The sequence below is a fragment of the Gossypium raimondii genome, chromosome 8 (genome assembly GCF_025698545.1).
Source record: "Gossypium raimondii isolate GPD5lz chromosome 8, ASM2569854v1, whole genome shotgun sequence".
NCBI classification, from domain to species: domain Eukaryota; kingdom Viridiplantae; phylum Streptophyta; class Magnoliopsida; order Malvales; family Malvaceae; genus Gossypium; species Gossypium raimondii.
This window is the reverse complement of record NC_068572.1, coordinates 59,803,954-59,826,302: the sequence shown is the minus strand read 5'-3', so window position 1 is coordinate 59,826,302 and position 22,349 is coordinate 59,803,954. Positions and strand designations below refer to the sequence as shown.

Sequence of the window (22,349 nt, the reverse complement as noted above, 5' to 3'; positions counted from 1 at the left end):
CATTAAAATAAATGTTTATAAAAAATTAAAATGTATACTAAAATAAGTGCAACTTAACGAACAAATGCCTCTAAAATAGTAACAAAATTAACAATAAAATAAGAATTATATAATAACACCAAAATAGTAGTAACATAATAATGAAATAGTAGTAAAATAGTGAAAAAAACAAGAAAATATTAACAAAACAATAAAAAACACAGCAAGAAATAGTAAAAAAAATAATTGTATTTTATTTTTGCATATTCGGGCAGGGTCAGGCCCAAGCAAAAAAGTCTTACCTAAGGCTCGATCCGTTTTTTAAACTAGCCTTATTTTTTGCCCAAACCCATTTTTCAAGCCTATATTTTTACTCAAACCTTCCCACTTTTTGGACGGATTTTCGAGCCGGATCATGTGGCCCAACCCATGAGCATGTATATTTTTATGTATTACAAATTATATATTTATTACAAATTAAATATATAAACATACCTTGGCCTTGATTTTTTCATCAAGTAGTGGATGAGGTATAAGCAAGGTAGGGTGAAGGCTGAATTCATGCATCACCCAATTCCCAAACCCTAATTCTGGGATTCTCCAATGAAACACAAACAATCTCTTCAACCCAATTATTCTATCCCCATGTTTGATCTCCTCCGCCTTTCCACAAGATTTCCAGTAACCATTTCTCGTATGTCGTTCTATTCGATCCATTTTGGACCTTATTTCCTTCGTTTTGGTGAAGTAATAAGCTTCATTATTCTTCCTACCATGCTTAAATTCACCTGTAAAAACAAATACAACAATTTATTCATGCTTCTGTTTAACTAATGTTGCTTCTCATCTCTGTTAAAAGTTCGAGTATCGAGAGTAAAAGTGTCTCATTGGATGCTTAAGAACACAAACCATGCAAATTACACATGGTTAGAATTCAACTCATACGCTATATACTATGGGACATTTAAGGCAAATCAAGTTCAATTATGAACAACTCGTATGGTTCATCTTCTCTAACACTCAATGAGACAATCGCGTTGTTTGAGCTTATCTCCTCTCTAAACATCCATGCTCACGGAAGAAGTATAAAACAAAATCTTCATTAAAGACTATCGAAAGTCGGATAAACGTAAAGCTTTAATGTTTAGATAACAACTTACAAGGTGAAAAATGAAACGGATCCAAGTAATAAAAATCAATGTTTTTGACAACATCAGAAGGAAGCTGAAATCCCTTGATTTTGTTGAAGAGATAAAAGGAAATCAACTCATGATCTCGAGGAACAAATCTATACCCAATTGGTAATGCCTTGTCTTCATACTCATCCAGGAAACTATCATCAGAAACTAAAGCCGCCGCCATTGTTACAAAACTTAGTGTTTTGATGTTGCTCTGTGTATATTTGTAGTTTTTTTTTTTCCTTGGAGAATACAAAACTTGGGGTTTTGATATATATATATATATATGTAAGAAGATTGAAGTTTTTCACTAATCCTAATTGTGTAGGAGTACCGAGTAGGACTGTAATTTTTAGAGAATTTTTTGTAAAACAAATAAACAAAAATAGTATCGCATTTAATTAATTGGATTTCATCGAATTGATCGCAACTTCTTTTTAAAAAAATATTTTTATGGTTAAAATATACAATAGGTTCTGTATTATTTATAAATTTAGAATTTAGTCCCCTATTTTTATTTCCGAGGATTTGATCTCTTTACTTTTCAAATTTTAAAATTCAAATTTAACTGTCAATGCTGTTAACTCTATTTTGTTAAAATCAAGTTTATTACAATGCCATTTTTAACGTACATTGCCAACAAGAGGGGGTTTTATTTTCTGTATTTGAATGTCATAAAAAATTTTAACAGTATTAACAATTAAACTTAAATTTTAAAATCTGAAAAGTAAAAAGACTAAATTTTAAATTTATAATGAATACATGGACCTATTATATATTTTAACCTAATTTTATCTGCACGCAATACGTTAAATTCTTATAAATTCCTTTTCCTAATTTAAAAATCCTTTCTAAATCAAATGTAATTCTTCAATAAATTCCTTTTCCTAATTTTATTTCAATTACTTACATATGTTAAATTTTAAATAATAATAATTAATTTAATAAAATTCAAAACTTGATAGTTATATGTAAATGGACACATACTAGATGAAAACAAGAATCTGGTTAACATAGGCTATGGTATAGAATAACCATAGGATTTATGGGAAACAAATTTTAACCTATTAAAAACTTCAACATCAATATATATTTGTACCTCTACCCCAATTGTATGAGGGAAAACAATGACAACACGATGCCCTATACTCTAAAAATCGGGCCTTCTAATCAGCTAAACTCACCCCCGAAGAAACCCGTAATTGAATCATGCGCCATCTCCATCCGCGCCAGCCAGTTTCCTTCTTTGTTGATGTTCTGCAACCTTATAATCTACCACTTCCCGGAATAGGCTCGGGTCAAGCACACAGTTCTCACTTCCATAAACAGCTGCTTGAACGCTCGCCATCAGTTTGGCTATTTCCCTTCCGGAAAATCCTTCAGTCTTCGCTGCAGCTTCCCTTAAGATATCGTCGGTCAGTCCTTTGATCTCGATCTTTTGCTGCTGCTTTTTGAAAAGATTTTGAAGCAAACCGGGTTTTCTTGAACCGGCCTGAGCTATGTACTTGTCTAGATAGAGCTTTAGGAGTTTGAAGCGTTCATCTTCCCCGGGCAAAGGGAATTCCAGTACTTCATCAATGCGATCGGCCACAGCTGAATCAAGATCACCAGGACGGTTTGTAGCAAGAGCAAGGACTATGTCCTTGGACTGGTCACCTGTTCGGAAAAGAAGAGCATTGAGTGCACTTCTTTGAGCTTCACTCATGTAGGTTTTGTTCCGTCTGCAAAACAGTTAAGCTGAACCAATCAATATTCAAAGGTAACCTTCCAAATTAACAATGGATTCTAATGTTTTCATCCTAGGTCGGTTACTTCCGTATACAACAGTTATCGAGGACATGTGATTGTTACCACTAAGACTAATACCTCTTCTTGGCTAAACAACTATGAAGGGAGATTGTTTCATGATTAAGAACTTGGTTACATGGACTCGAGTGTAAGTTCCGATACAGGAATATGTATAACATAGGTATGTTCAATTTATCTTCTCAGTTTTTCCATATATTTGGAGGATCCTTTCAGGGTCATATCCCTATACTTGACATGGGTGTCAAACACTGACACAGGTACATCAAGAAAAATGAGAAGTAGGAGCAAAATAACCAAATGGTGTCAACTTACTCGCATAAAAATGCATCTGCTTCATCAATGAACAGCAACAAGCCTCTCTTGGACTTCTTTGCCCAGTCAAATAACTGGTGTATCTTTGTAACTGCCTGTGGTCCCAATGGAGCAACATCTCCACCTGTCATCAACGCATAATCTAATCCCTGAACAATAATATAATATATCAGAGAACTAAAACAAATGAAGAAAACAGCATCAAATTCAAGATGGTCAAAGAACTTTTAAAATTCGAACAAATTCATGTAGGATACATATTTGTATCCAACACTTAAATCCGAATGTATACCCAAAGTCTAACATCAGATTGAACTACCCAAAAGATGGTCAAAGAATCAAAATATGCATTTTTTTAATCTGCAAATAAAAGATAAACGTAAGTGCTAGCTATAAATGGGACAATGAAGGTATAGGAGCTCATACAGATTTTCCAGCCAGTTCTCTTGCAGCCATTGTTTTTCCTGTTCCAGGAGGGCCATAGAAAAGCATATTCCTAAACGGTGCTTGGTGAGCTTTTGTATTGGCAGTTGCACCCGATAGTTGCTGAATTCGTTTTTGAAGGGAAGGGTGCAAAATCACCTCACCAAACCCATTTCCATTTTTTGACGACGTTTTATCCCCCTTGCGTAGAGAGCTCATAGCACGTGAAAATATGCCAGACCAAGGATACTTCCCTCTGGAAGATTCACGGATAAGTGATGGCTGCCCCAGTATTCTATCTACGTAGCCCCAAATCACCCTCGCACCTTCCCTGCCCCAGAGGGATGACAAATGAAAAGCAATTACACTCGAATTGTGACAAATAAATAAACCGATAATCAGCACTGGCAAACTCTGATGAAAGAATTGAATGAACTTGAAGCAACTCATCAACACCTCAAAACATATACAATTATACAAGGCAAACAGAGACGCAAAATACGAATCTTCAAGCAAAATCTATAATTTACCTGGTAGTATAAATACCAGCTGCCAGAGCAGTCAATCCTCCAACAGCCACAACCAGCTTGTTTTGATCTGTCAAAATGGCTCGCAAACCACCTAGACAAAAAGATTTCATCGACAATAAACCACAGCTTCTTCAGTAGTATAAGATAAACAAATGCAACTTAAGAAACATATCAAAGTAATCATTCAGCAGCAATTCTATTTCAGGCCAGAAAAGAATACATAAATAAGCAAATAATGCATTCAGTACGGCAAGAAAACATAGGAGCGGCAGGATTGATCAGTGCACAGTTATCTTCTACTAGATTAGATCATACAGAAACTATAGGAAAAAGAGAACATATCATTTTTGGAATGTAGCTGTTTAAAGCTCCCTACAATTACAGGATGCATGATATGGAATTAATACCTCCAATGTGATCAAAAGTAGTATTAATCGCAGCAACCCACTTCTCTCTTTCTGCATTTGCACGATCTACAAGCATGCGCCTATTGACTTCTTCAGCAAGCTTTGCTTCATGGGCTCTCCCTTCTGCTTCTGCCATAGCTTTCACTCTGATTGTTTCACGTTCGATCTCAGCTTTCTCCCTCTCTGTTTGTCGACGCTGTGCTTGAATCTGTTCTTCTGTAGCTCTTCGAGCCTGCTCCTGTCTAATTGCTGATTCCTCTTGCAGTTTTACAAGCTCCTGATTCCTGGCTCTTTGGTATTCGTTTTCTGCCTACAATAACATAGACATTCATTTTGTTTTCCATATATTTCATGGTAACTATTTCATGAATGCAAAAGTATATATAGATACATGCCTGCATCCTCTTCCTTGCCAATTCATCCTCGTAACGAGCCATCTGTGACTTTGTTTGGGCTTGATGCTGAGTTAGTTTCTTCTGTTCATCATATATTACCCTTTGTCTTTCCTGCCAGCAAGCATGTAGGTAATAAAAAACGAAAAAGAAAAACAACATACCATAACAGAGTTTCAAATGCATAACAACATTCCGAAGCAAGTTTGGATAAAGAATATGAAATGTAGAACATTCAGTTTTCATAACATTGTAAACCAACTATTTAAATGACAAAGCCTGTATCTCCCAAAGGCCATTAAGGTGGTGTTTGGTGCCTTACCATCCCCATATTCCAATGGAATGTGATTAGTAGGTATTCAAATGTTAGGAAGATGACATTGCAACATTTGGTTTACAAGGGCCAATAACGTTACAGCGTGTAGTAAACTAAGCACTTTTACGTATAAAAGGGCTTTTACTGCAAATTAGGCTTATAATGAAAATGATAAATGTACAAATGGGTTTTTAGTGCAAATTAGCCTTATAATGAAAATGGTAATTGACTAATTTGATTACACTAAACATTATTTACACTCCTAAAAACAGAAAAAGAAATGATATTTGAGAATGACACAAGCAAAACATATGCATTTAATTGACAACAAATACAAACATTTAATTCCAAGAATTAAAAATCTGATTAGAGTTCTAATATTAGAAATTAATATATCCATGCCACCAAATCTTCATAAGGAGATATTTCAGAAGAAAACTTACAGTTTCAGCTTGGGCTTGCATTGCCTTAAATTCTGCAGCTCTTTCAGCCAACTCTGCCTGCCTTGTCTCTTCTTGCTTCTTCATAAGTTCAAAAGCCTACAACAAGCAATCAGCCATTAGCATAAAAAATTTACCTTTTTAACAAAATGAATGACCAAGATTCAACTAATTCAATCCTCATAATCTCAAATAAAAAAAAATCCAAACCAACTGACTCAGAAACTAAACATTTAAAAGAATGCCACTTCAATGAACTTTACAAAAATCCATTAAAATCCTTCAAAAAAGCTACAAAATCAAAGAAACCCACTTTCCAAAAGGCCTAGAAAACCCCAAATCAAACATATAAAACAACGAAACCTAAACTTCTGGAGTCCAAAGGTGAAACCTTTTTCGCATTAGAGGAACTGCTGATTTCCCTCAAAGCCTTGGCTCCTCTTTCCAAAGCCTCAGGATCAAACCCAGCAGAGGACGTCCTTGGATTATCATTCCTAGCCTTAACATTCCCAGAACCTTCCTTATCAGTCGTAGATGCCGGTGAAGCAGACGACTGAGATGGTAGTTGCCCAGTAGATGACTGAGGAGAGCCTGAAGGGGAAGGGGAAGGGGAAGGAGAAGAAGAAGAAAATAAAGGAAAATTGAAGGGTCCATCAGCAAAAGCAACGTTTTGATTGGTTTGGGATAAAAGTGAAGAAGATGCAGAAGCTGCTGCAAGAGCTGAGATTAGTCCCATTGCACAAGTTTTTGCCATTTTTTTTTTGAACACCCCCAGGAAAGAAAATAAATGTGAGATTGGATTTGGGGTTCTAAGGCTTTTCTTGTCAAAAGGGATTGGCTTTAAAAGCAAGATTTCTGAAGTTGCATGGTGGGTGAAAAATGCTGGAAGCAAAAAGAGAGACGCAAAGTGAAAGAAGGAAAGGTTCAGGGTTTTGGTAGGGTTTGTGTTTTTTAGGGTGAAATGGCGGTTTTAAGTTGAACCGGATGTATAATTCTGTCAACCGGGATAATGAACCGATTTGCCCCGAAATAATAGAAAAGAAAAGTATAAAATATGGATGTAGTCCCTGTACTTATTGAAAATTAGGAATTTGTCCATATGCTTGTATTTCTAAGAATTTAGTCCCTTTATTTTTTCATATTTCAAAATTCAGGTCCAATTATTATTACTATTAATTTTCATGTTAAATTAATTACAACATATTTTTAATTACATGACTATTAAGTGAGTAGTTTTTTTATTTCAAAATATCGAGCAACCAATTTAATAAAAATAATAATGTTAAGAGTTTTACTTGAATTTTGAAATCTAAAAGTAGAAAAACTAAATTCCATGAAATACAAGATAAGGACTAAATTTTAATGTTCAAAAGTACATAAACTATAAGCACATTTTAACCAAAAGAAAAATAAGATATTTATAATAAAAAGTAAAAAATAAGGAAAAGTGAAATCTCTGTAAAACACGAGAGGAAAACATGAGAGTGAATAAATAAGAAAAAAATATTTAAATGAAAAAATTTAAATTCCTAATATAACCTTAATAAGATATTAAAGGTGTGCATTTATAAAATAACATCGAATGAAAAATAAAATACATTGTTTGAAATTAATAATAATAAACTTAAATAGATATATAAATCTAATTAAGAATATTAAATGTATTTCAATTATTTTCTAGTTCAGATACCAAATTTTATATAGCTCGTTAAAATGTCATCATGTTAGGTAGCATTATTTAACATGTAATCAAAATGTAAAATGTTTTTATGTTCGTGAAAAATTCAACATTAAAAATATAGTTATAAAATATTTATTAACAATTGAATAATAAGTAGTACGATAATTTACTTAAAAAAACTCTCATCAATATTGAACGAAACTCTTAATATACAAACAATATCTAGAACTCTCATTATAAATTTTGATCATATCTGCTCTTTTTTAATATAATACTTAGAATTACACATAGACCATTCCCAACTAATAAATAGGAGGATAATACGTTTCAGCGCATTTAAACCCATGTTTTTCTGCATTGACAACAATACTCATACCAATCGAGCTAATACTCAATCCCCAATTGAATGCTAATTCTAATCCTACGAAATAAAATAATGTAATCTAACAAAGTCTCTCAATCATTATGCACAAAAAATTCAATCCTTATTTCCACACCCAACAATTTTAGGTTTCTTTCTTGAATACTGTGGGACTAATTATCTCTAAATTCTAATCCTATGAAATTAAATAATTTATTATAGATTTTAAAAATCATTTATTTTAAATTTGAAAAGTAAATATTGTTGGAAATTTTGATAAGTAAATATAGGGATAAATCTCAAAATTACACATGAACTATGGTTTAATGTGCAACTATATACATGAACATTGATTTTGTGTAATTTTATACATGAAATTTTGATTTGATCTCGTTCTTGTAAATTATTAACACAATTATTGATATAATGTTTTTATATTGCATACATAAATAATTATATTTATCCAATATAAAAATAAATTGATATATTTTTTTTGGTGAATAGATTAAAAAACTTGAAAGAGTTACATTAACATAAAACTAACTTCCCAAAGGGGAAGCCTCGAATACTTGTAGCCTTCTCTCCTTTCTTGTACTAATTTAGTGATTCCATCTGCTTCCTTACTACCTTCCCTAGGAATATGTCGAGTGGTCCAATATTCTATTCTAGATAAGAGTTGGTGAATCCTCCTAAACAATGCCAATTTTGAACCACTAGAAGCCTGTTCTTGAATTGCGTTGATTGCCTCCATGCTATTTGTCTGAATTAAGACGCTATCAAAATTCGGTTCCAAAAGAAGCTCTAAACCATCTTTGATACCTCATAACTCAGCCTCAGTAATGGAACAAAACCCCAAAAATCTGTTAAAATCAATGATCCACCTTTCAATTCGATTCCGCAGAACTCCTCCAACTACAACAAACCCTCTACCCACTTTGACCACACCATTTGTCCTTGAGTAGATCCAATTCCCGTAAAAGGACGAAGGAGAAATATTTGGTTGCTCATCAATCTTTGTTACCTTTTTACTACATGAAACAGACTATTTGGCCCAACTGTAAGAGACTTTAACAATTTCGCTTGCACTCCATGGAATACCTTGGAATGTGAGAAGGTTACGATTTTCCCAAATACGCCACGTAATGAGTCCAATAAAGCATTTCCAATCGACATCTCCTACATATAACTGTTGAGAATTCGCTAAATTTGCCTCTAGCCACTCCATAAGCCCACCTGAATAAAACCAAGATACCTTATCTTTTGGAATTATGTGTTTCCAAATATCTCTAGCTGCCGGACAATCTCTTAAAACGTGTAGCACATCTTCATATCCATGACAACAAAACCCACAAGAACAATCATGACTCAAGTGCCTTTTCACTCTTTCTACATTAGTAATAAGTCTTTGCTGAAAGGCAAGCCATATGAAGTATCTAATCATCTGAGGACCTTGAAATTTCCATGGAATTTGTCAAATCGCCTCTTTTGGGTTCCACGACTTTTCCCGAATCTTCCCATATGAACTATTGAATGTGAAGGTTCCTGTTGATGTACTACCCATATGACTTTATTCGGTCCAAATGTTGGACATGGAGGGGGAATCCCCATAATCCTAAAAATGATATCTTCTAGAAGCCAAAGTCGGAAAAGACTAAGATTCCAATATCTTTCCTCAGTGACCAAACCCTTAAGAAAGCAATCCGGCGCCAAGTTGGAGTGAGATCATATATGATTGCGAAGAGAACCAACAGTAGGAATCCACGGGTCACTCCGACATTTAATACTGCTCCCATATCTCACCGACCAAATTAAATTTTCCTGGATTAGTGGCCATACCTTTGATAAACCTATTCAGAGAAAAGAGTCACTTCTTTGATCTAAAGTCTCAGGCAACCCATTCTTGAGATGTATTTATTTCTTTAAATGTGTATAATTAAATCAAAATTAAAGATTCAAGTATACATTTGAACAACAATTAGAGTTTCACGTGTATGATTACTGTAAAAATAGAATGTCGATAATGGCAAGAAAAGAGAAAAAATAGAACATATAGATTTTACGTGGAAACCCTTTTGGAAAAAATCACGGGCAGAGGAGAAGAAAATTCACTATGTCGAATTCGAATGAATACAAGAGGAGAGACGACTACGTCTATTTATAGGTTTTCACTTGTGCAGTAAAGTTAAAACACCTTATTCTAATCAACACCAAATAGTGGAAGCGTACTTCTACACGGATTTGACTTATGCAGCCTGTACCGTAGATCCCCCTATCTTGTAACTTCTATTTTTATTTAACAAGAATTTGGGTCAGATATCTTTAACAATTACACCAAATTAAAGTTCATGTATACAATTATACATTAAATCAAAGTTCATGTATAATTTTGAGATTTATCCTATAAAAATAAAATAGAATGACAATTTTTATGGTAGTAAATGTAAAATTATTCAAGATTTCTTTTAAAATTGGAAAGTAAATATTATTGGCAAACAAATTTGGTAACTAAATATAAAATAGAATCAAATTATCATTATAAGGTTAGCTGATTTCTTTCCTAAACTTTCTTTCCACTGTTGCCTATATAAGGCTTAGAATTTCATCTTTAAGGATCATACAACCTTAAAAAAAAAGTTTTCCAATATTTTTAGAGAAAAGAAAAATGAAGCCATCAACCACAACCATGGTTTTGTTGCTTGTGCTATTCCTTTCTACTTTTGGTATTTATTTATCCACATTTTTTCTTATTTATTTTATAATTTTCAATATTTTTATAGATTTTAATATATGTAAGAAGTATAAACAATGGCCATTTTTGCAGATAGCATAAATAATGTGAATGCTAGGTCTTTGACTTGCAAGAGTAGCAAAGATTGCATAAATCAGTGCGGTTCTCCTGGTTGTCCACCTCCTGCTTCATGCGTTTGTGTCTCCGGAAAGTGTGATTGCGCCAATGTAGAAACTACCGTAGAATCCGTGTTTGGACCATTAAATGGTCATGTTTAAAGAACATATTGAATTTAGTATAAGTTGTAATTGAATTTTTTGCTATAATATCACAATAAGAATAACTTATTATAATAAACAATATAATATATATTCTCTTTTGAATTTTGTTTACAAAAATTTCATTTGTTAATTTTTCTGCTCAATTTTCTTTTAGAAAGCATGTATGGATAACTAATTTTTTAAAAAGTGCATTCGTAATTAAATTAGAAAAGAAAAGTATAAAATATGGATATAGTCCCTGTACGATTTTCCCAAATACGCCACGTAATGAGTCCAATAAAGCATTTCCAATCGACATCTCCTACATATAATTGTTGAGAATTCTGTAAATTTGCCTCTAGCCACTCCATAAGCCCACCTGAATAAAACCAGATACCTTATCTTTTGGAATTATGTGTTTCCAAATATCTCTAGCTGCCGGACAATCTCTTAAAACGTGTAGCACATCTTCATATTCATGACAACAGAACCCACAAGAACAATCATGACTCAAGCGCCTTTTCACTCTTTCTACATTAGTAATAAGACTCACTGAAAGGCAAGCGGATGAAGTATCCAATCATTTGAGGATCTTGAAATTTCCATGGACGTTGTCAAATAGCCTCTTTTGGGTTCCACGACTTTTCCCGAATCTTCCCACACGCACTATTGAGTGTGAAGGTTCCTGTTGATGTACTACCCCATATGACTTTATCCGGTCCAACTGTTGGACATGGAGGGGGAATCCCCACAATCCTATAAATGATCTCTTCTAGATGCCAAAGTCGAAAAAGACTCAGATTCCAATATCCTTCATCAGTGACCATACCCTTAAGAAAGCAATCCGACGCCAAGTTGGAGTGAGATCAAATATGATTGCGAAAAGGACCAACAATAGGAATCCACGGGTCACTCCGACATTTAATACTGCTCCCATCTCTCACCGACCAAATTAAATTTTCCTGGATTAGCAGCCATACCTTTGATAAACCGATTCGCAGAAAAGAGTCACTTCTTTGATCTAAAGTCTCAGGCAACCCATTCTTGAGATGTATTTATTTCTTTAAATGTGTATGATTAAATCAAAATTAAAGCTTCAAGTATACATTTGAACCACAATTAGAGTTTCACGTGTATGATTACTGTAAAAATAGAATGTCGATAATGGCAAGAAAAGAGAAAAAATAGAACACATAGATTTTACGTGGAAACCATTTTGAAAAAAACCACGGGCAGAGGAGAAGAAAATTTACTATGTCGAATTCGAATGAATACAAGAGGAGAGATGACTACGTCTATTTATAGGTTTTCACTTGTGCGAGAAGGTTAAAACACCTTATTCTAATCAACATCAAATAGTGGAAGCATACTTCTATACGGATTTTACTTGTGCAAATTGCTAGTAGATCCCTATCTTATCACTTGTATTTGTATTTAACAAGAATTTGGGTCACATATCTTTAACAATTACACCAAATTAAAGTTCATGTATACAATTATACGTTAAATCAAAGTTCATGTATAATTTTGAGATTTATCCTATAAAAGTAAAATAGAATGACATTTTTTATGGTAGTAAGTGTAAAATTATTCAAGATTTCTTTTAAAATTGGAAAGTAAATATTATTGGCAAACAAATCTGGTAACTAAATATAAAATAGAATCAAATTATCATTATAAGGTTAGCTGATTTCTTTCCTAAACTTTCTTTCCACTGTTGCCTATATAAGGCTTAGAATTTCATCTTTAAGGATCATACAACCTTAAAATAAAAAGTTTTGCAATATTTTTGGTGGAAAGAAAAATGAAGCCATCAACCACAACCATGGTTTTGTTGCTTGTGCTATTCCTTTCTACTTTTGGTATTTATTTATCCACATTTTTTCTTATTTATTTTATAATTTTCAATATTTTTATAGATTTTAATATATTTAAGAAGTATAAACAATGGCCATTTTTGCAGATAGTTTAAATAATGTGAATGCTAGGTCTTTGACTTGCAAGAGTAGCAAAGATTGCATAAATCAGTGCGGTTCTCCTGGTTGTCCACCTCCTGCTTCATGCGTTTGTGTCTCCGGAAAGTGTGATTGCGCCAATGTAGAAACTACCGTAGAATCCGTGTTTGGACCATTAAATGGTCATGTTTAAAGAACATATTGAATTTAGTATAAGTTGTAATTGAATTTTTTGCTATAATATCACAATAAGAATAAATTATTATAATAAACAATATAATATATATTCTCTTTTGAATTTTGTTTACAAAAAATTTCATTTGTTAATTTTTGCTGCTCAATTTTCTTTTAGAAAGCATGTATGGATAACTAATTTTTTTAAAAAAAGTGCATTCGTAATTAAATTAGAAAAGAAAAGTATAAAATATGGATATAGTCCCTGTACGATTTTCCCAAATACGCCACGTAATGAGTCCAATAAAGCATTTCCAATCGACATCTCCTACATATAATTGTTGAGAATTCTGTAAATTTGCCTCTAGCCACTCCATAAGCCCACCTGAATAAAACCAGGATACCTTATCTTTTGGAATTATGTGTTTCCAAATATCTCTAGCTGCCGGACAATCTCTTAAAACGTGTAGCACATCTTCATATTCATGACAACAGAACCCACAAGAACAATCATGACTCAAGCGCCTTTTCACTCTTTCTACATTAGTAATAAGACTCTGCTGAAAGGCAAGCCAGATGAAGTATCCAATCATTTGAGGATCTTGAAATTTCCATGGACGTTGTCAAATAGCCTCTTTTTGGTTCCACGACTTTTCCCGAATCTTCCCACACGCACTATTGAGTGTGAAGGTTCCTGTTGATGTACTACCCCATATGACTTTATCCGGTCCAACTGTTGGACATGGAGGGGGAATCCCCACAATCCTAAAAATGATCTCTTCAAGATGCCAAAGTCGAAAAAGACTCAGATTCCAATATCCTTCATCAGTGACCATACCCTTAAGAAAGCAATCCGACGCCAAGTTGGAGTGAGATCAAATATGATTGCGAAAAGGACCAACAATAGGAATCCACGGGTCACTCCGACATTTAATACTGCTCCCATCTCTCACCGACCAAATTAAATTTTCCTGGATTAGCGACCATACCTTTGATAAACCGATTCGCGAGAAAAGAGTCACTTCTTTGATCTAAAGTCTCGGCAACCCATTCTTGAGATGTATTTATTTCTTTAAATGTGTATGATTAAATCAAAATTAAAGCTTCAAGTATACATTTGAACCACAATTAGAGTTTCACGTGTATGATTACTTGTAAAAATAGAATGTCGATAATGGCAAGAAAAGAAAAAATAGAACACATAGATTTTACGTGGAAACCCTTTTGAAAAAACCACGGCAGAGGAGAAGAAAATTTACTATGTCGAATTCGAATGAATACAAGAGGAGAGCGACTACGTCTATTTATAGGTTTTCACTTGAGCGAGAAGGTTAAAACACCTTATTCTAATCAACATCAAATAGTGGAAGCATACTTCTATACGGATTTTACTTGTGCAAATTGTCTGTAGATCCCCTATCTTATCACTTGTATTTGTATTTAACAAGAATTTGGGTCACATATTTTAACAATTACACCAAATTAAAGTTCATGTATACAATTATACGCTAAATCAAAGTTCATGTATAATTTTGAGATTTATCCTATAAAAATAAAATAGAATGACATTTTTTATGGTAGTAAGTGTAAAATTATTCAAGATTTCTTTTAAAATTGGAATGTAAATATTATTGGCAAACAAATCTGGTAACTAAATATAAAATAGAATCAAATTATCATTATAAGGTTAGCTGATTTCTTTCCTAAACTTTCTTTCCACTTGTTGCCTATATAAGGCTTAGAATTTCATCTTTAAGGATCATACAACCTTAAAATAAAAAGTTTTGCAATATTTTGGAGGAAAGAAAAATGAAGCCATCAACCACAACCATGGTTTTGTTGCTTGTGCTATTCCTTTCTACTTTTGGTATTTATTTATCCACATTTTTCTCATTTATTTTATAATTTTCAATATTTTATAGATTTTAATATATGTAAGAAGTATAAACAATGGCCATTTTGCAGATAGTTTAAATAATGTGAATGCTAGGTCTTTGACTTGCAAGAGTAGCAAAGATTGCATAAATCAGTGCGGTTCTCCTGGTTGTCCACCTCCTGCTTCATGCGTTTGTGTCTCCGGAAAGTGTGATTGCGCCAATGTAGAAACTACTAGTAGAATCCGTGTTTGGACCATTAAATGGTCATGTTTAAAGAACATATTGAATTTAGTATAAGTTGTAATTGAATTTTTGCTATAATATCACAATAAGAATAAATTATTATAATAAACAATATAATATATATTCTCTTTTGAATTTTGTTTACAAAAATTTCATTTGTTAATTTTTCTGCTCAATTTTCTTTTAGAAAGCATGTATGGATAACTAATTTTTTAAAAAAGTGCATTCGTAATTAAATTAGAAAAGAAAAGTATAAAATATGGATATAGTCCTGTCACGATTTTCCCAAATACGCCACGTAATGAGTCCAATAAAGCATTTCCAATCGACATCTCCTACATATAATTGTTGAGAATTCTGTAAATCTGCCTCTAGCCACTCCATAAGCCCACCTGAATAAAACTAGGATACCTTATCTTCTGGAATTATGTGTTTCCAAATATCTCTAGCTGCCGGACAACCTCTTAAAACGTGTAGCACATCTTCATATTCATGACAACAGAACCCACAAGAACAATCATGACTCAAGCGCCTTTTCACTCTTTCTACATTAGTAATAAGACTCTGCTGAAAGGCAAGCCAGATGAAGTATCCAATCATTTGAGGATCTTGAAATTTCCATGGACGTTGTCAAATAGCCTCTTTTGGGTTCCACGACTTTTCCCGAATCTTCCCACACGCACTATTGAGTGTGAAGGTTCCTGTTGATGTACTACCCCATATGACTTTATCCGGTCCAACTCTTGGACATGGAGGGGGAATCCCCACAATCCTAAAAATGATCTCTTCAAGATGCCAAAGTCGAAAAAGACTCAGATTCCAATATCCTTCATCAGTGACCATACCCTTAAGAAAGCAATCCGACGCCAAGTTGGAGTGAGATCAAATATGATTGCGAAAAGGACCAACAATAGGAATCCACGGGTCACTCCGACATTTAATACTGCTCCCATCTCTCACCGACCAAATTAAATTTTCCTGGATTAGCAGCCATACCTTTGATAAACCGATTCGCAGAAAAGAGTCACTTCTTTGATCTAAAGTCTCAGGCAACCCATTCTTGAGATGTATTTATTTCTTTAAATGTGTATGATTAAATCAAAATTAAAGCTTCAAGTATACATTTGAACCACAATTAGAGTTTCACGGTATGATTCTTGTAAAAATAGAATGTCGATAATGGCAAGAAAAGAGAAAAATAGAACACATAGATTTTACGTGGAAACCCTTTTGAAAAAACCACAGGCAGAGGAGAAGAAAATTTACTATGTCGAATTGAATGAATACAAGAGGAGAGACGACTACGTCTATTTATAGGTTTTCACTTGTGCAGTAAGGTTAAAACACCTTATTCTAATCAACATCAAATAGTAGAAGCATACTTCTATACGGATTTTACTTGTGCAAATTGCAGTAGATCCCTATCTTATCACTTGTATTTGTATTTAACAAGAATTTGGGTCACATATCTTTAACAATTACACCAAATTAAAGTTCATGTATACAATTATACGCTAAATCAAAGTTCATGTATAATTTTGAGATTTATCCTGTAAAAATAAAATAGAATGACATTTTTTATGGTAGTAAGTGTAAAATTATTCAAGATTTCTTTTAAAATTGGAAAGTAAATATTATTGGCAAACAAATCGGTAACTAAATATAAAATAGAATCAAATTATCATTATAAGGTTAGCTTATTTCTTTCCTAAACTTTCTTTCCACTTGTTGCCTATATAAGGCTTAGAATTTCATCTTTAAGGATCATACAACCTTAAAATAAAAAGTTTTGCAATATTTTTGGAGGAAAGAAAATGAAGCCATCAACCACAACCATGGTTTTGTTGCTTGTGCTATTCCTTTCTACTTTTGGTATTTATTTATCCACATTTTTCTTATTTATTTTATAATTTTCAATATTTTTATAGATTTTAATATATGTAAGAAGTATAAACAATGGCCATTTTGCAGATAGTTTAAATAATGTGAATGCTAGGTCTTTGACTTGCAAGAGTAGCAAAGATTGCATAAATCGGTCATGGTTCTCTGGTTGTCCACCTCCGCTTCATGCGTTTGTGTCTCCGGAAAGTGTGATTGCGCCAATGTAGAAACTACCGTAGAATACGTGTTTGGACCATTAAATGGTCATGTTTAAAGAACATATTGAATTTAGTATAAGTTGTAATTGAATTTTTGCTATAATATCACAATAAGAATAAATTATTATAATAAACAATATAATATATATTTTCTTTTGAATTTTGTTTACAAAAAATTTCATTTGTTAATTTTGCTGCTCAATTTTCTTTTAGAAAGCATGTATGGATAACTAATTTTTTTAAAAAGTGCATTCGTAATTAAATTAGAAAAGAAAAGTATAAAATATGGATATAGTCCTGTGCACGATTTTCCCAAATACGCCACGTAATGAGTCCAATAAAGCATTTCCAATCGACATCTCCTACATATAATTGTTGAGAATTCTGTAAATCTGCCTCTAGCCACTCCATAAGCCCACCTGAATAAAACCAGGATACCTTATCTTTTGGAATTATGTGTTTCCAAATATCTCTAGCTGCCGGACAACCTCTTAAAACGTGTAGCACATCTTCATATTCATGACAACAGAACCCACAAGAACAATCATGACTCAAGCGCCTTTTCACTCTTTCTACATTAGTAATAAGACTCTGCTGAAAGGCAAGCCAGATGAAGTATCTAATCATTTGAGGACCTTGAAATTTCCATGGACGTTGTCAAATAGCCTCTTTTGGGTTCCACGACTTTTCCCGAATCTTCCCACACGCACTATATAGTGTGAAGGTTCCTGTTGATGTACTACCCCATATGACTTTATCCGGTCCAACTGTTGGACATGGAGGGGGAATCCCCACAATCCTAAAAATGATCTCTTCTAGATGCCAAAGTCGAAAAAGACTCAGATTCCAATATCCTTCATCAGTGACCATACCCTTAAGAAAGCAATCCGACGCCAAGTTGGAGTGAGATCAAATATGATTGCGAAAAGGACCAACAATAGGAATCCACGGGTCACTCCGACATTTAATACTGCTCCCATCTCTCACCGACCAAATTAAATTTTCCTGGATTAGCGGCCATACCTTCGATAAACCGATTCGCAGAAAAGAGTCACTTCTTTGATCTAAAGTCTCAGGCAACCCATTCTTGAGATGTATTTATTTCTTTAAATGTGTATGATTAAATCAAAATTAAAGCTTCAAGTATACATTTGAACCACAATTAGAGTTTCACGTGTATGATTACTGTAAAAATAGAATGTCGATAATGGCAAGAAAAGAGAAAAAATAGAACACATAGATTTTACGTGGAAACCCTTTTGAAGAAAACCACGGGCAGAGGAGAAGAAAATTTACTATGTCGAATTCGAATGAATACAAGAGGAGAGACGACTACGTCTATTTATAGGTTTTCACTTGTGCAGTAAGGTTAAAACACCTTATTCTAATCAACATCAAATAGTGGAAGCATACTTCTATACGGATTTTACTTGTGCAGCCTGTACCGTAGATCCCCCTATCTTATCACTTGTATTTGTATTTAACAAGAATTTGGGTCACATATCTTTAACAATTACACCAAATTAAAGTTCATGTATACAATTATACGCTAAATCAAAGTTCATGTATAATTTTGAGATTTATCCTATAAAAATAAAATAGAATGACATTTTTTATGGTAGTAAGTGTAAAATTATTCAAGATTTCTTTTAAAATTGGAATGTAAATATTATTGGCAAACAAATCTGGTAACTAAATATAAAATAGAATCAAATTATCATTATAAGGCTAGCTGATTTCTTTCCTAAACTTTCTTTCCCTTGTTGCCTATATAAGGCTTAGAATTTCATCTTTAAGGATCATACAACCTTAAAATAAAAAGTTTTGCAATATTTTTGGAGGAAAGAAAAATGAAGCCATCAACCACAACCATGGTTTTGTTGCTTGTGCTATTCCTTTCTACTTTTGGTATTTATTTATCCACATTTTTCTTATTTATTTTATAATTTTCAATATTTTTATAGATTTTAATATATGTAAGAAGTATAAACAATGGCCATTTTGCAGATAGTTTAAATAATGTGAATGCTAGGTCTTTGACTTGCAAGAGTAGCAAAGATTGCATAAATCAGTGCGGTTCTCCTGGTTGTCCACCTCCTGCTTCATGCGTTTGTGTCTCCGGAAAGTGTGATTGCGCCAATGTAGAAACTACCGTAGAATCCGTGTTTGGACCATTAAATGGTCATGTTTAAAGAACATATTGAATTTAGTATAAGTTGTAATTGAATTTTTTGCTATAATATCACAATAAGAACAAATTATTATAATAAACAATATAATATATATTCTCTTTTGAATTTTGTTTACAAAAATTTCATTTGTTAATTTTTTGCTCAATTTTCTTTTAGAAAGCATGTATGGATAACTAATTTTTAAAAAAAGTGCATTCGTAATTAAATTAGAAAAGAAAAGTATAAAATATGGATATAGTCCCTGTACGATTTTCCCAAATACGCCACGTAATGAGTCCAATAAAGCATTTCCAATCGACATCTCCTACATATAATTGTTGAGAATTCTGTAAATCTGCCTCTAGCCACTCCATAAGCCCACCTGAATAAAACCAGGATACCTTATCTTTTGGAATTATGTGTTTCCAAATATCTCTAGCTGCCGGACAACCTCTTAAAACGTGTAGCACATCTTCATATTCATGACAACAGAACCCACAAGAACAATCATGACTCAAGCGCCTTTTCACTCTTTCTACATTAGTAATAAGACTCTGCTGAAAGGCAAGCCAGATGAAGTATCTAATCATTTGAGGACCTTGAAATTTCCATGGACGTTGTCAAATAGCCTCTTTTGGGTTCCACGACTTTTCCCGAATCTTCCCACACGCACTATTGAGTGTGAAGGTTCCTGTTGATGTACTACCCCATATGACTTTATCCGGTCCAACTGTTGGGCTTGGAGGGGGAATCCCCACAATCCTAAAAATGATCTCTTCTAGATGCCAAAGTCGAAAAAGACTCAGATTCCAATATCTTTCATCAGTGACCATACCCTTAAGAAAGCAATCCGACGCCAAGTTGGAGTGAGATCAAATATGATTGCGAAAAGGACCAACAATAGGAATCCACGGGTCACTCCTACATTTAATACTGCTCCCATCTCTCACCGACCAAATTAAATTTTCCTGGATTAGCGGCCATACCTTCGATAAACCGATTCGCAGAAAAGAGTCACTTCTTTGATCTAAAGTCTCAGGCAACCCATTCTTGAGATGTATTTATTTCTTTAAATGTGTATGATTAAATCAAAATTAAAGCTTCAAGTATACATTTGAACCACAATTAGAGTTTCACGTGTATGATTACTGTAAAAATAGAATGTCGATAATGGCAAGAAAAGAGAAAAAATAGAACACATAGATTTTACGTGGAAACCCTTTTGAAAAAAACCACGGGCAGAGGAGAAGAAAATTTACTATGTCGAATTCGAATGAATACAAGAGGAGAGACGACTACGTCTATTTATAGGTTTTCACTTGTGCAGTAAGGTTAAAACACCTTATTCTAATCAACATCAAATAGTGGAAGCATACTTCTATACGGATTTTACTTGTGCAAATTGCTGTCAGTAGATCCCCTATCTTATCACTTGTATTTGTATTTAACAAGAATTTGGGTCACATATCTTTAACAATTACACCAAATTAAAGTTCATGTATACAATTATACGCTAAATCAAAGTTCATGTATAATTTTGAGATTTATCCTATAAAATAAAATAGAATGACATTTTTATGGTAGTAAGTGTAAAATTATTCAAGATTTCTTTTAAAATTGGAATGTAAATATTATTGGCAAACAAATCTGGTAACTAAATATAAAATAGAATCAAATTATCATTATAAGGCTAGCTGATTTCTTTCCTAAACTTTCTTTCCACTGTTGCCTATATAAGGCTTAGAATTTCATCTTTAAGGATCATACAACCTTAAAATAAAAAGTTTTGCAATATTTTGGAGGAAAGAAAAATGAAGCCATCAACCACAACCATGGTTTTGTTGCTTGTGCTATTCCTTTCTACTTTTGGTATTTATTTATCCACATTTTTTCTTATTTATTTTATAATTTTCAATATTTTTATAGATTTTAATATATGTAAGAAGTATAAACAATGGCCATTTTTGCAGATAGTTTAAATAATGTGAATGCTAGGTCTTTGACTTGCAAGAGTAGCAAAGATTGCATAAATCAGTGCGGTTCTCCTGGTTGTCCACCTCCTGCTTCATGCGTTTGTGTCTCCGGAAAGTGTGATTGCGCCAATGTAGAAACTACCGTAGAATCCGTGTTTGGACCATTAAATGGTCATGTTTAAAGAACATATTGAATTTAGTATAAGTTGTAATTGAATTTTTTGCTATAATATCACAATAAGAATAAATTATTATAATAAACAATATAATATATATTCTCTTTTGAATTTTGTTTACAAAAAATTTCATTTGTTAATTTTTGCTGCTCAATTTTCTTTTAGAAAGCATGTATGGATAACTAATTTTTTTAAAAAAAGTGCATTCGTAATTAAATTAGAAAAGAAAAGTATAAAATATGGATATAGTCCCTGTACGATTTTCCCAAATACGCCACGTAATGAGTCCAATAAAGCATTTCAATCGACATCTCCTACATATAATTGTTGAGAATTCAGAATCGCCTCTAGCCACTCCATAAGCCCACACGAATAAAACCAGATACCTTATCTTTTGGAATTATGTGTTTCCAAATATCTCTAGCTGCCGGACAACCTCTTAAAACGTGTAGCACATCTTCATATTCATGACAACAGAACCCACAAGAACAATCATGACTCAAGCGCCTTTTCACTCTTTCCACATTAGTAATAAGACTCTGCTGAAAGGCAAGCCAGATGAAGTATCTAATCATTTGAGGACCTTGAAATTTCCATGGACGTTGTCAAATAGCCTCTTTTGGGTTCCACGACTTTTCCCGAATCTTCCCACACGCACTATTGAGTGTGAAGGTTCCTGTTGATGTACTACCCCATATGACTTTATCCGGTCCAACTGTTGGGCTTGGAGGGGGAATCCCCACAATCCTAAAAATGATCTCTTCTAGATGCCAAAGTCGAAAAAGACTCAGATTCCAATATCCTTCATCAGTGACCATACCCTTAAGAAAGCAATCCGACGCCAAGTTGGAGTGAGATCAAATAT

The 22,349-nt window shown here is 33.3% G+C and overlaps 2 protein-coding genes and 2 long non-coding RNA genes across 5 annotated transcripts; 2 read left to right on the top strand and 2 right to left on the bottom strand.

The window, feature by feature from the left end:
* Window positions 1-204: 204 nt before the first annotated feature.
* LOC105793734 (NAC domain-containing protein 40) lies at window positions 205-1,491 on the bottom strand. The gene is made up of 2 exons (XM_052620331.1): window positions 1,140-1,491; window positions 205-767 (listed from the first exon to the last, which is right to left on the bottom strand). The coding sequence occupies exons 1-2, from the start codon at window positions 1,339-1,341 to the stop codon at window positions 457-459; spliced, it is 513 nt and encodes a 170-aa protein (XP_052476291.1). The 5' UTR covers window positions 1,342-1,491; the 3' UTR covers window positions 205-456.
* A 581-nt stretch (window positions 1,492-2,072) lies between these two features.
* LOC105792682 (uncharacterized) lies at window positions 2,073-6,732 on the bottom strand. Its single transcript, XM_052635286.1, has 8 exons — window positions 6,178-6,732; window positions 5,790-5,885; window positions 4,998-5,144; window positions 4,639-4,948; window positions 4,232-4,322; window positions 3,705-4,032; window positions 3,279-3,427; window positions 2,073-2,878 (listed from the first exon to the last, which is right to left on the bottom strand). The coding sequence occupies exons 1-8, from the start codon at window positions 6,538-6,540 to the stop codon at window positions 2,365-2,367; spliced, it is 1,998 nt and encodes a 665-aa protein (XP_052491246.1). The 5' UTR covers window positions 6,541-6,732; the 3' UTR covers window positions 2,073-2,364.
* A 3,733-nt stretch (window positions 6,733-10,465) lies between these two features.
* Window positions 10,466-13,069, top strand: LOC128043134 (uncharacterized). 2 transcript variants are annotated; one of them, XR_008198918.1, is made up of 2 exons: window positions 10,466-10,548; window positions 12,780-13,069. It is a non-coding gene; the product is annotated as an uncharacterized LOC128043134 (long non-coding RNA). The 2 variants fall into 2 exon arrangements; XR_008198917.1 differs by lacking the exon at window positions 10,466-10,548 and adding an exon at window positions 12,592-12,678.
* A 5,905-nt stretch (window positions 13,070-18,974) lies between these two features.
* LOC105793733 (uncharacterized) lies at window positions 18,975-21,595 on the top strand. Its single transcript, XR_008198919.1, has 2 exons — window positions 18,975-19,072; window positions 21,306-21,595. It is a non-coding gene; the product is annotated as an uncharacterized LOC105793733 (long non-coding RNA).
* The last annotated feature ends 754 nt before the right edge of the window (window positions 21,596-22,349 follow it).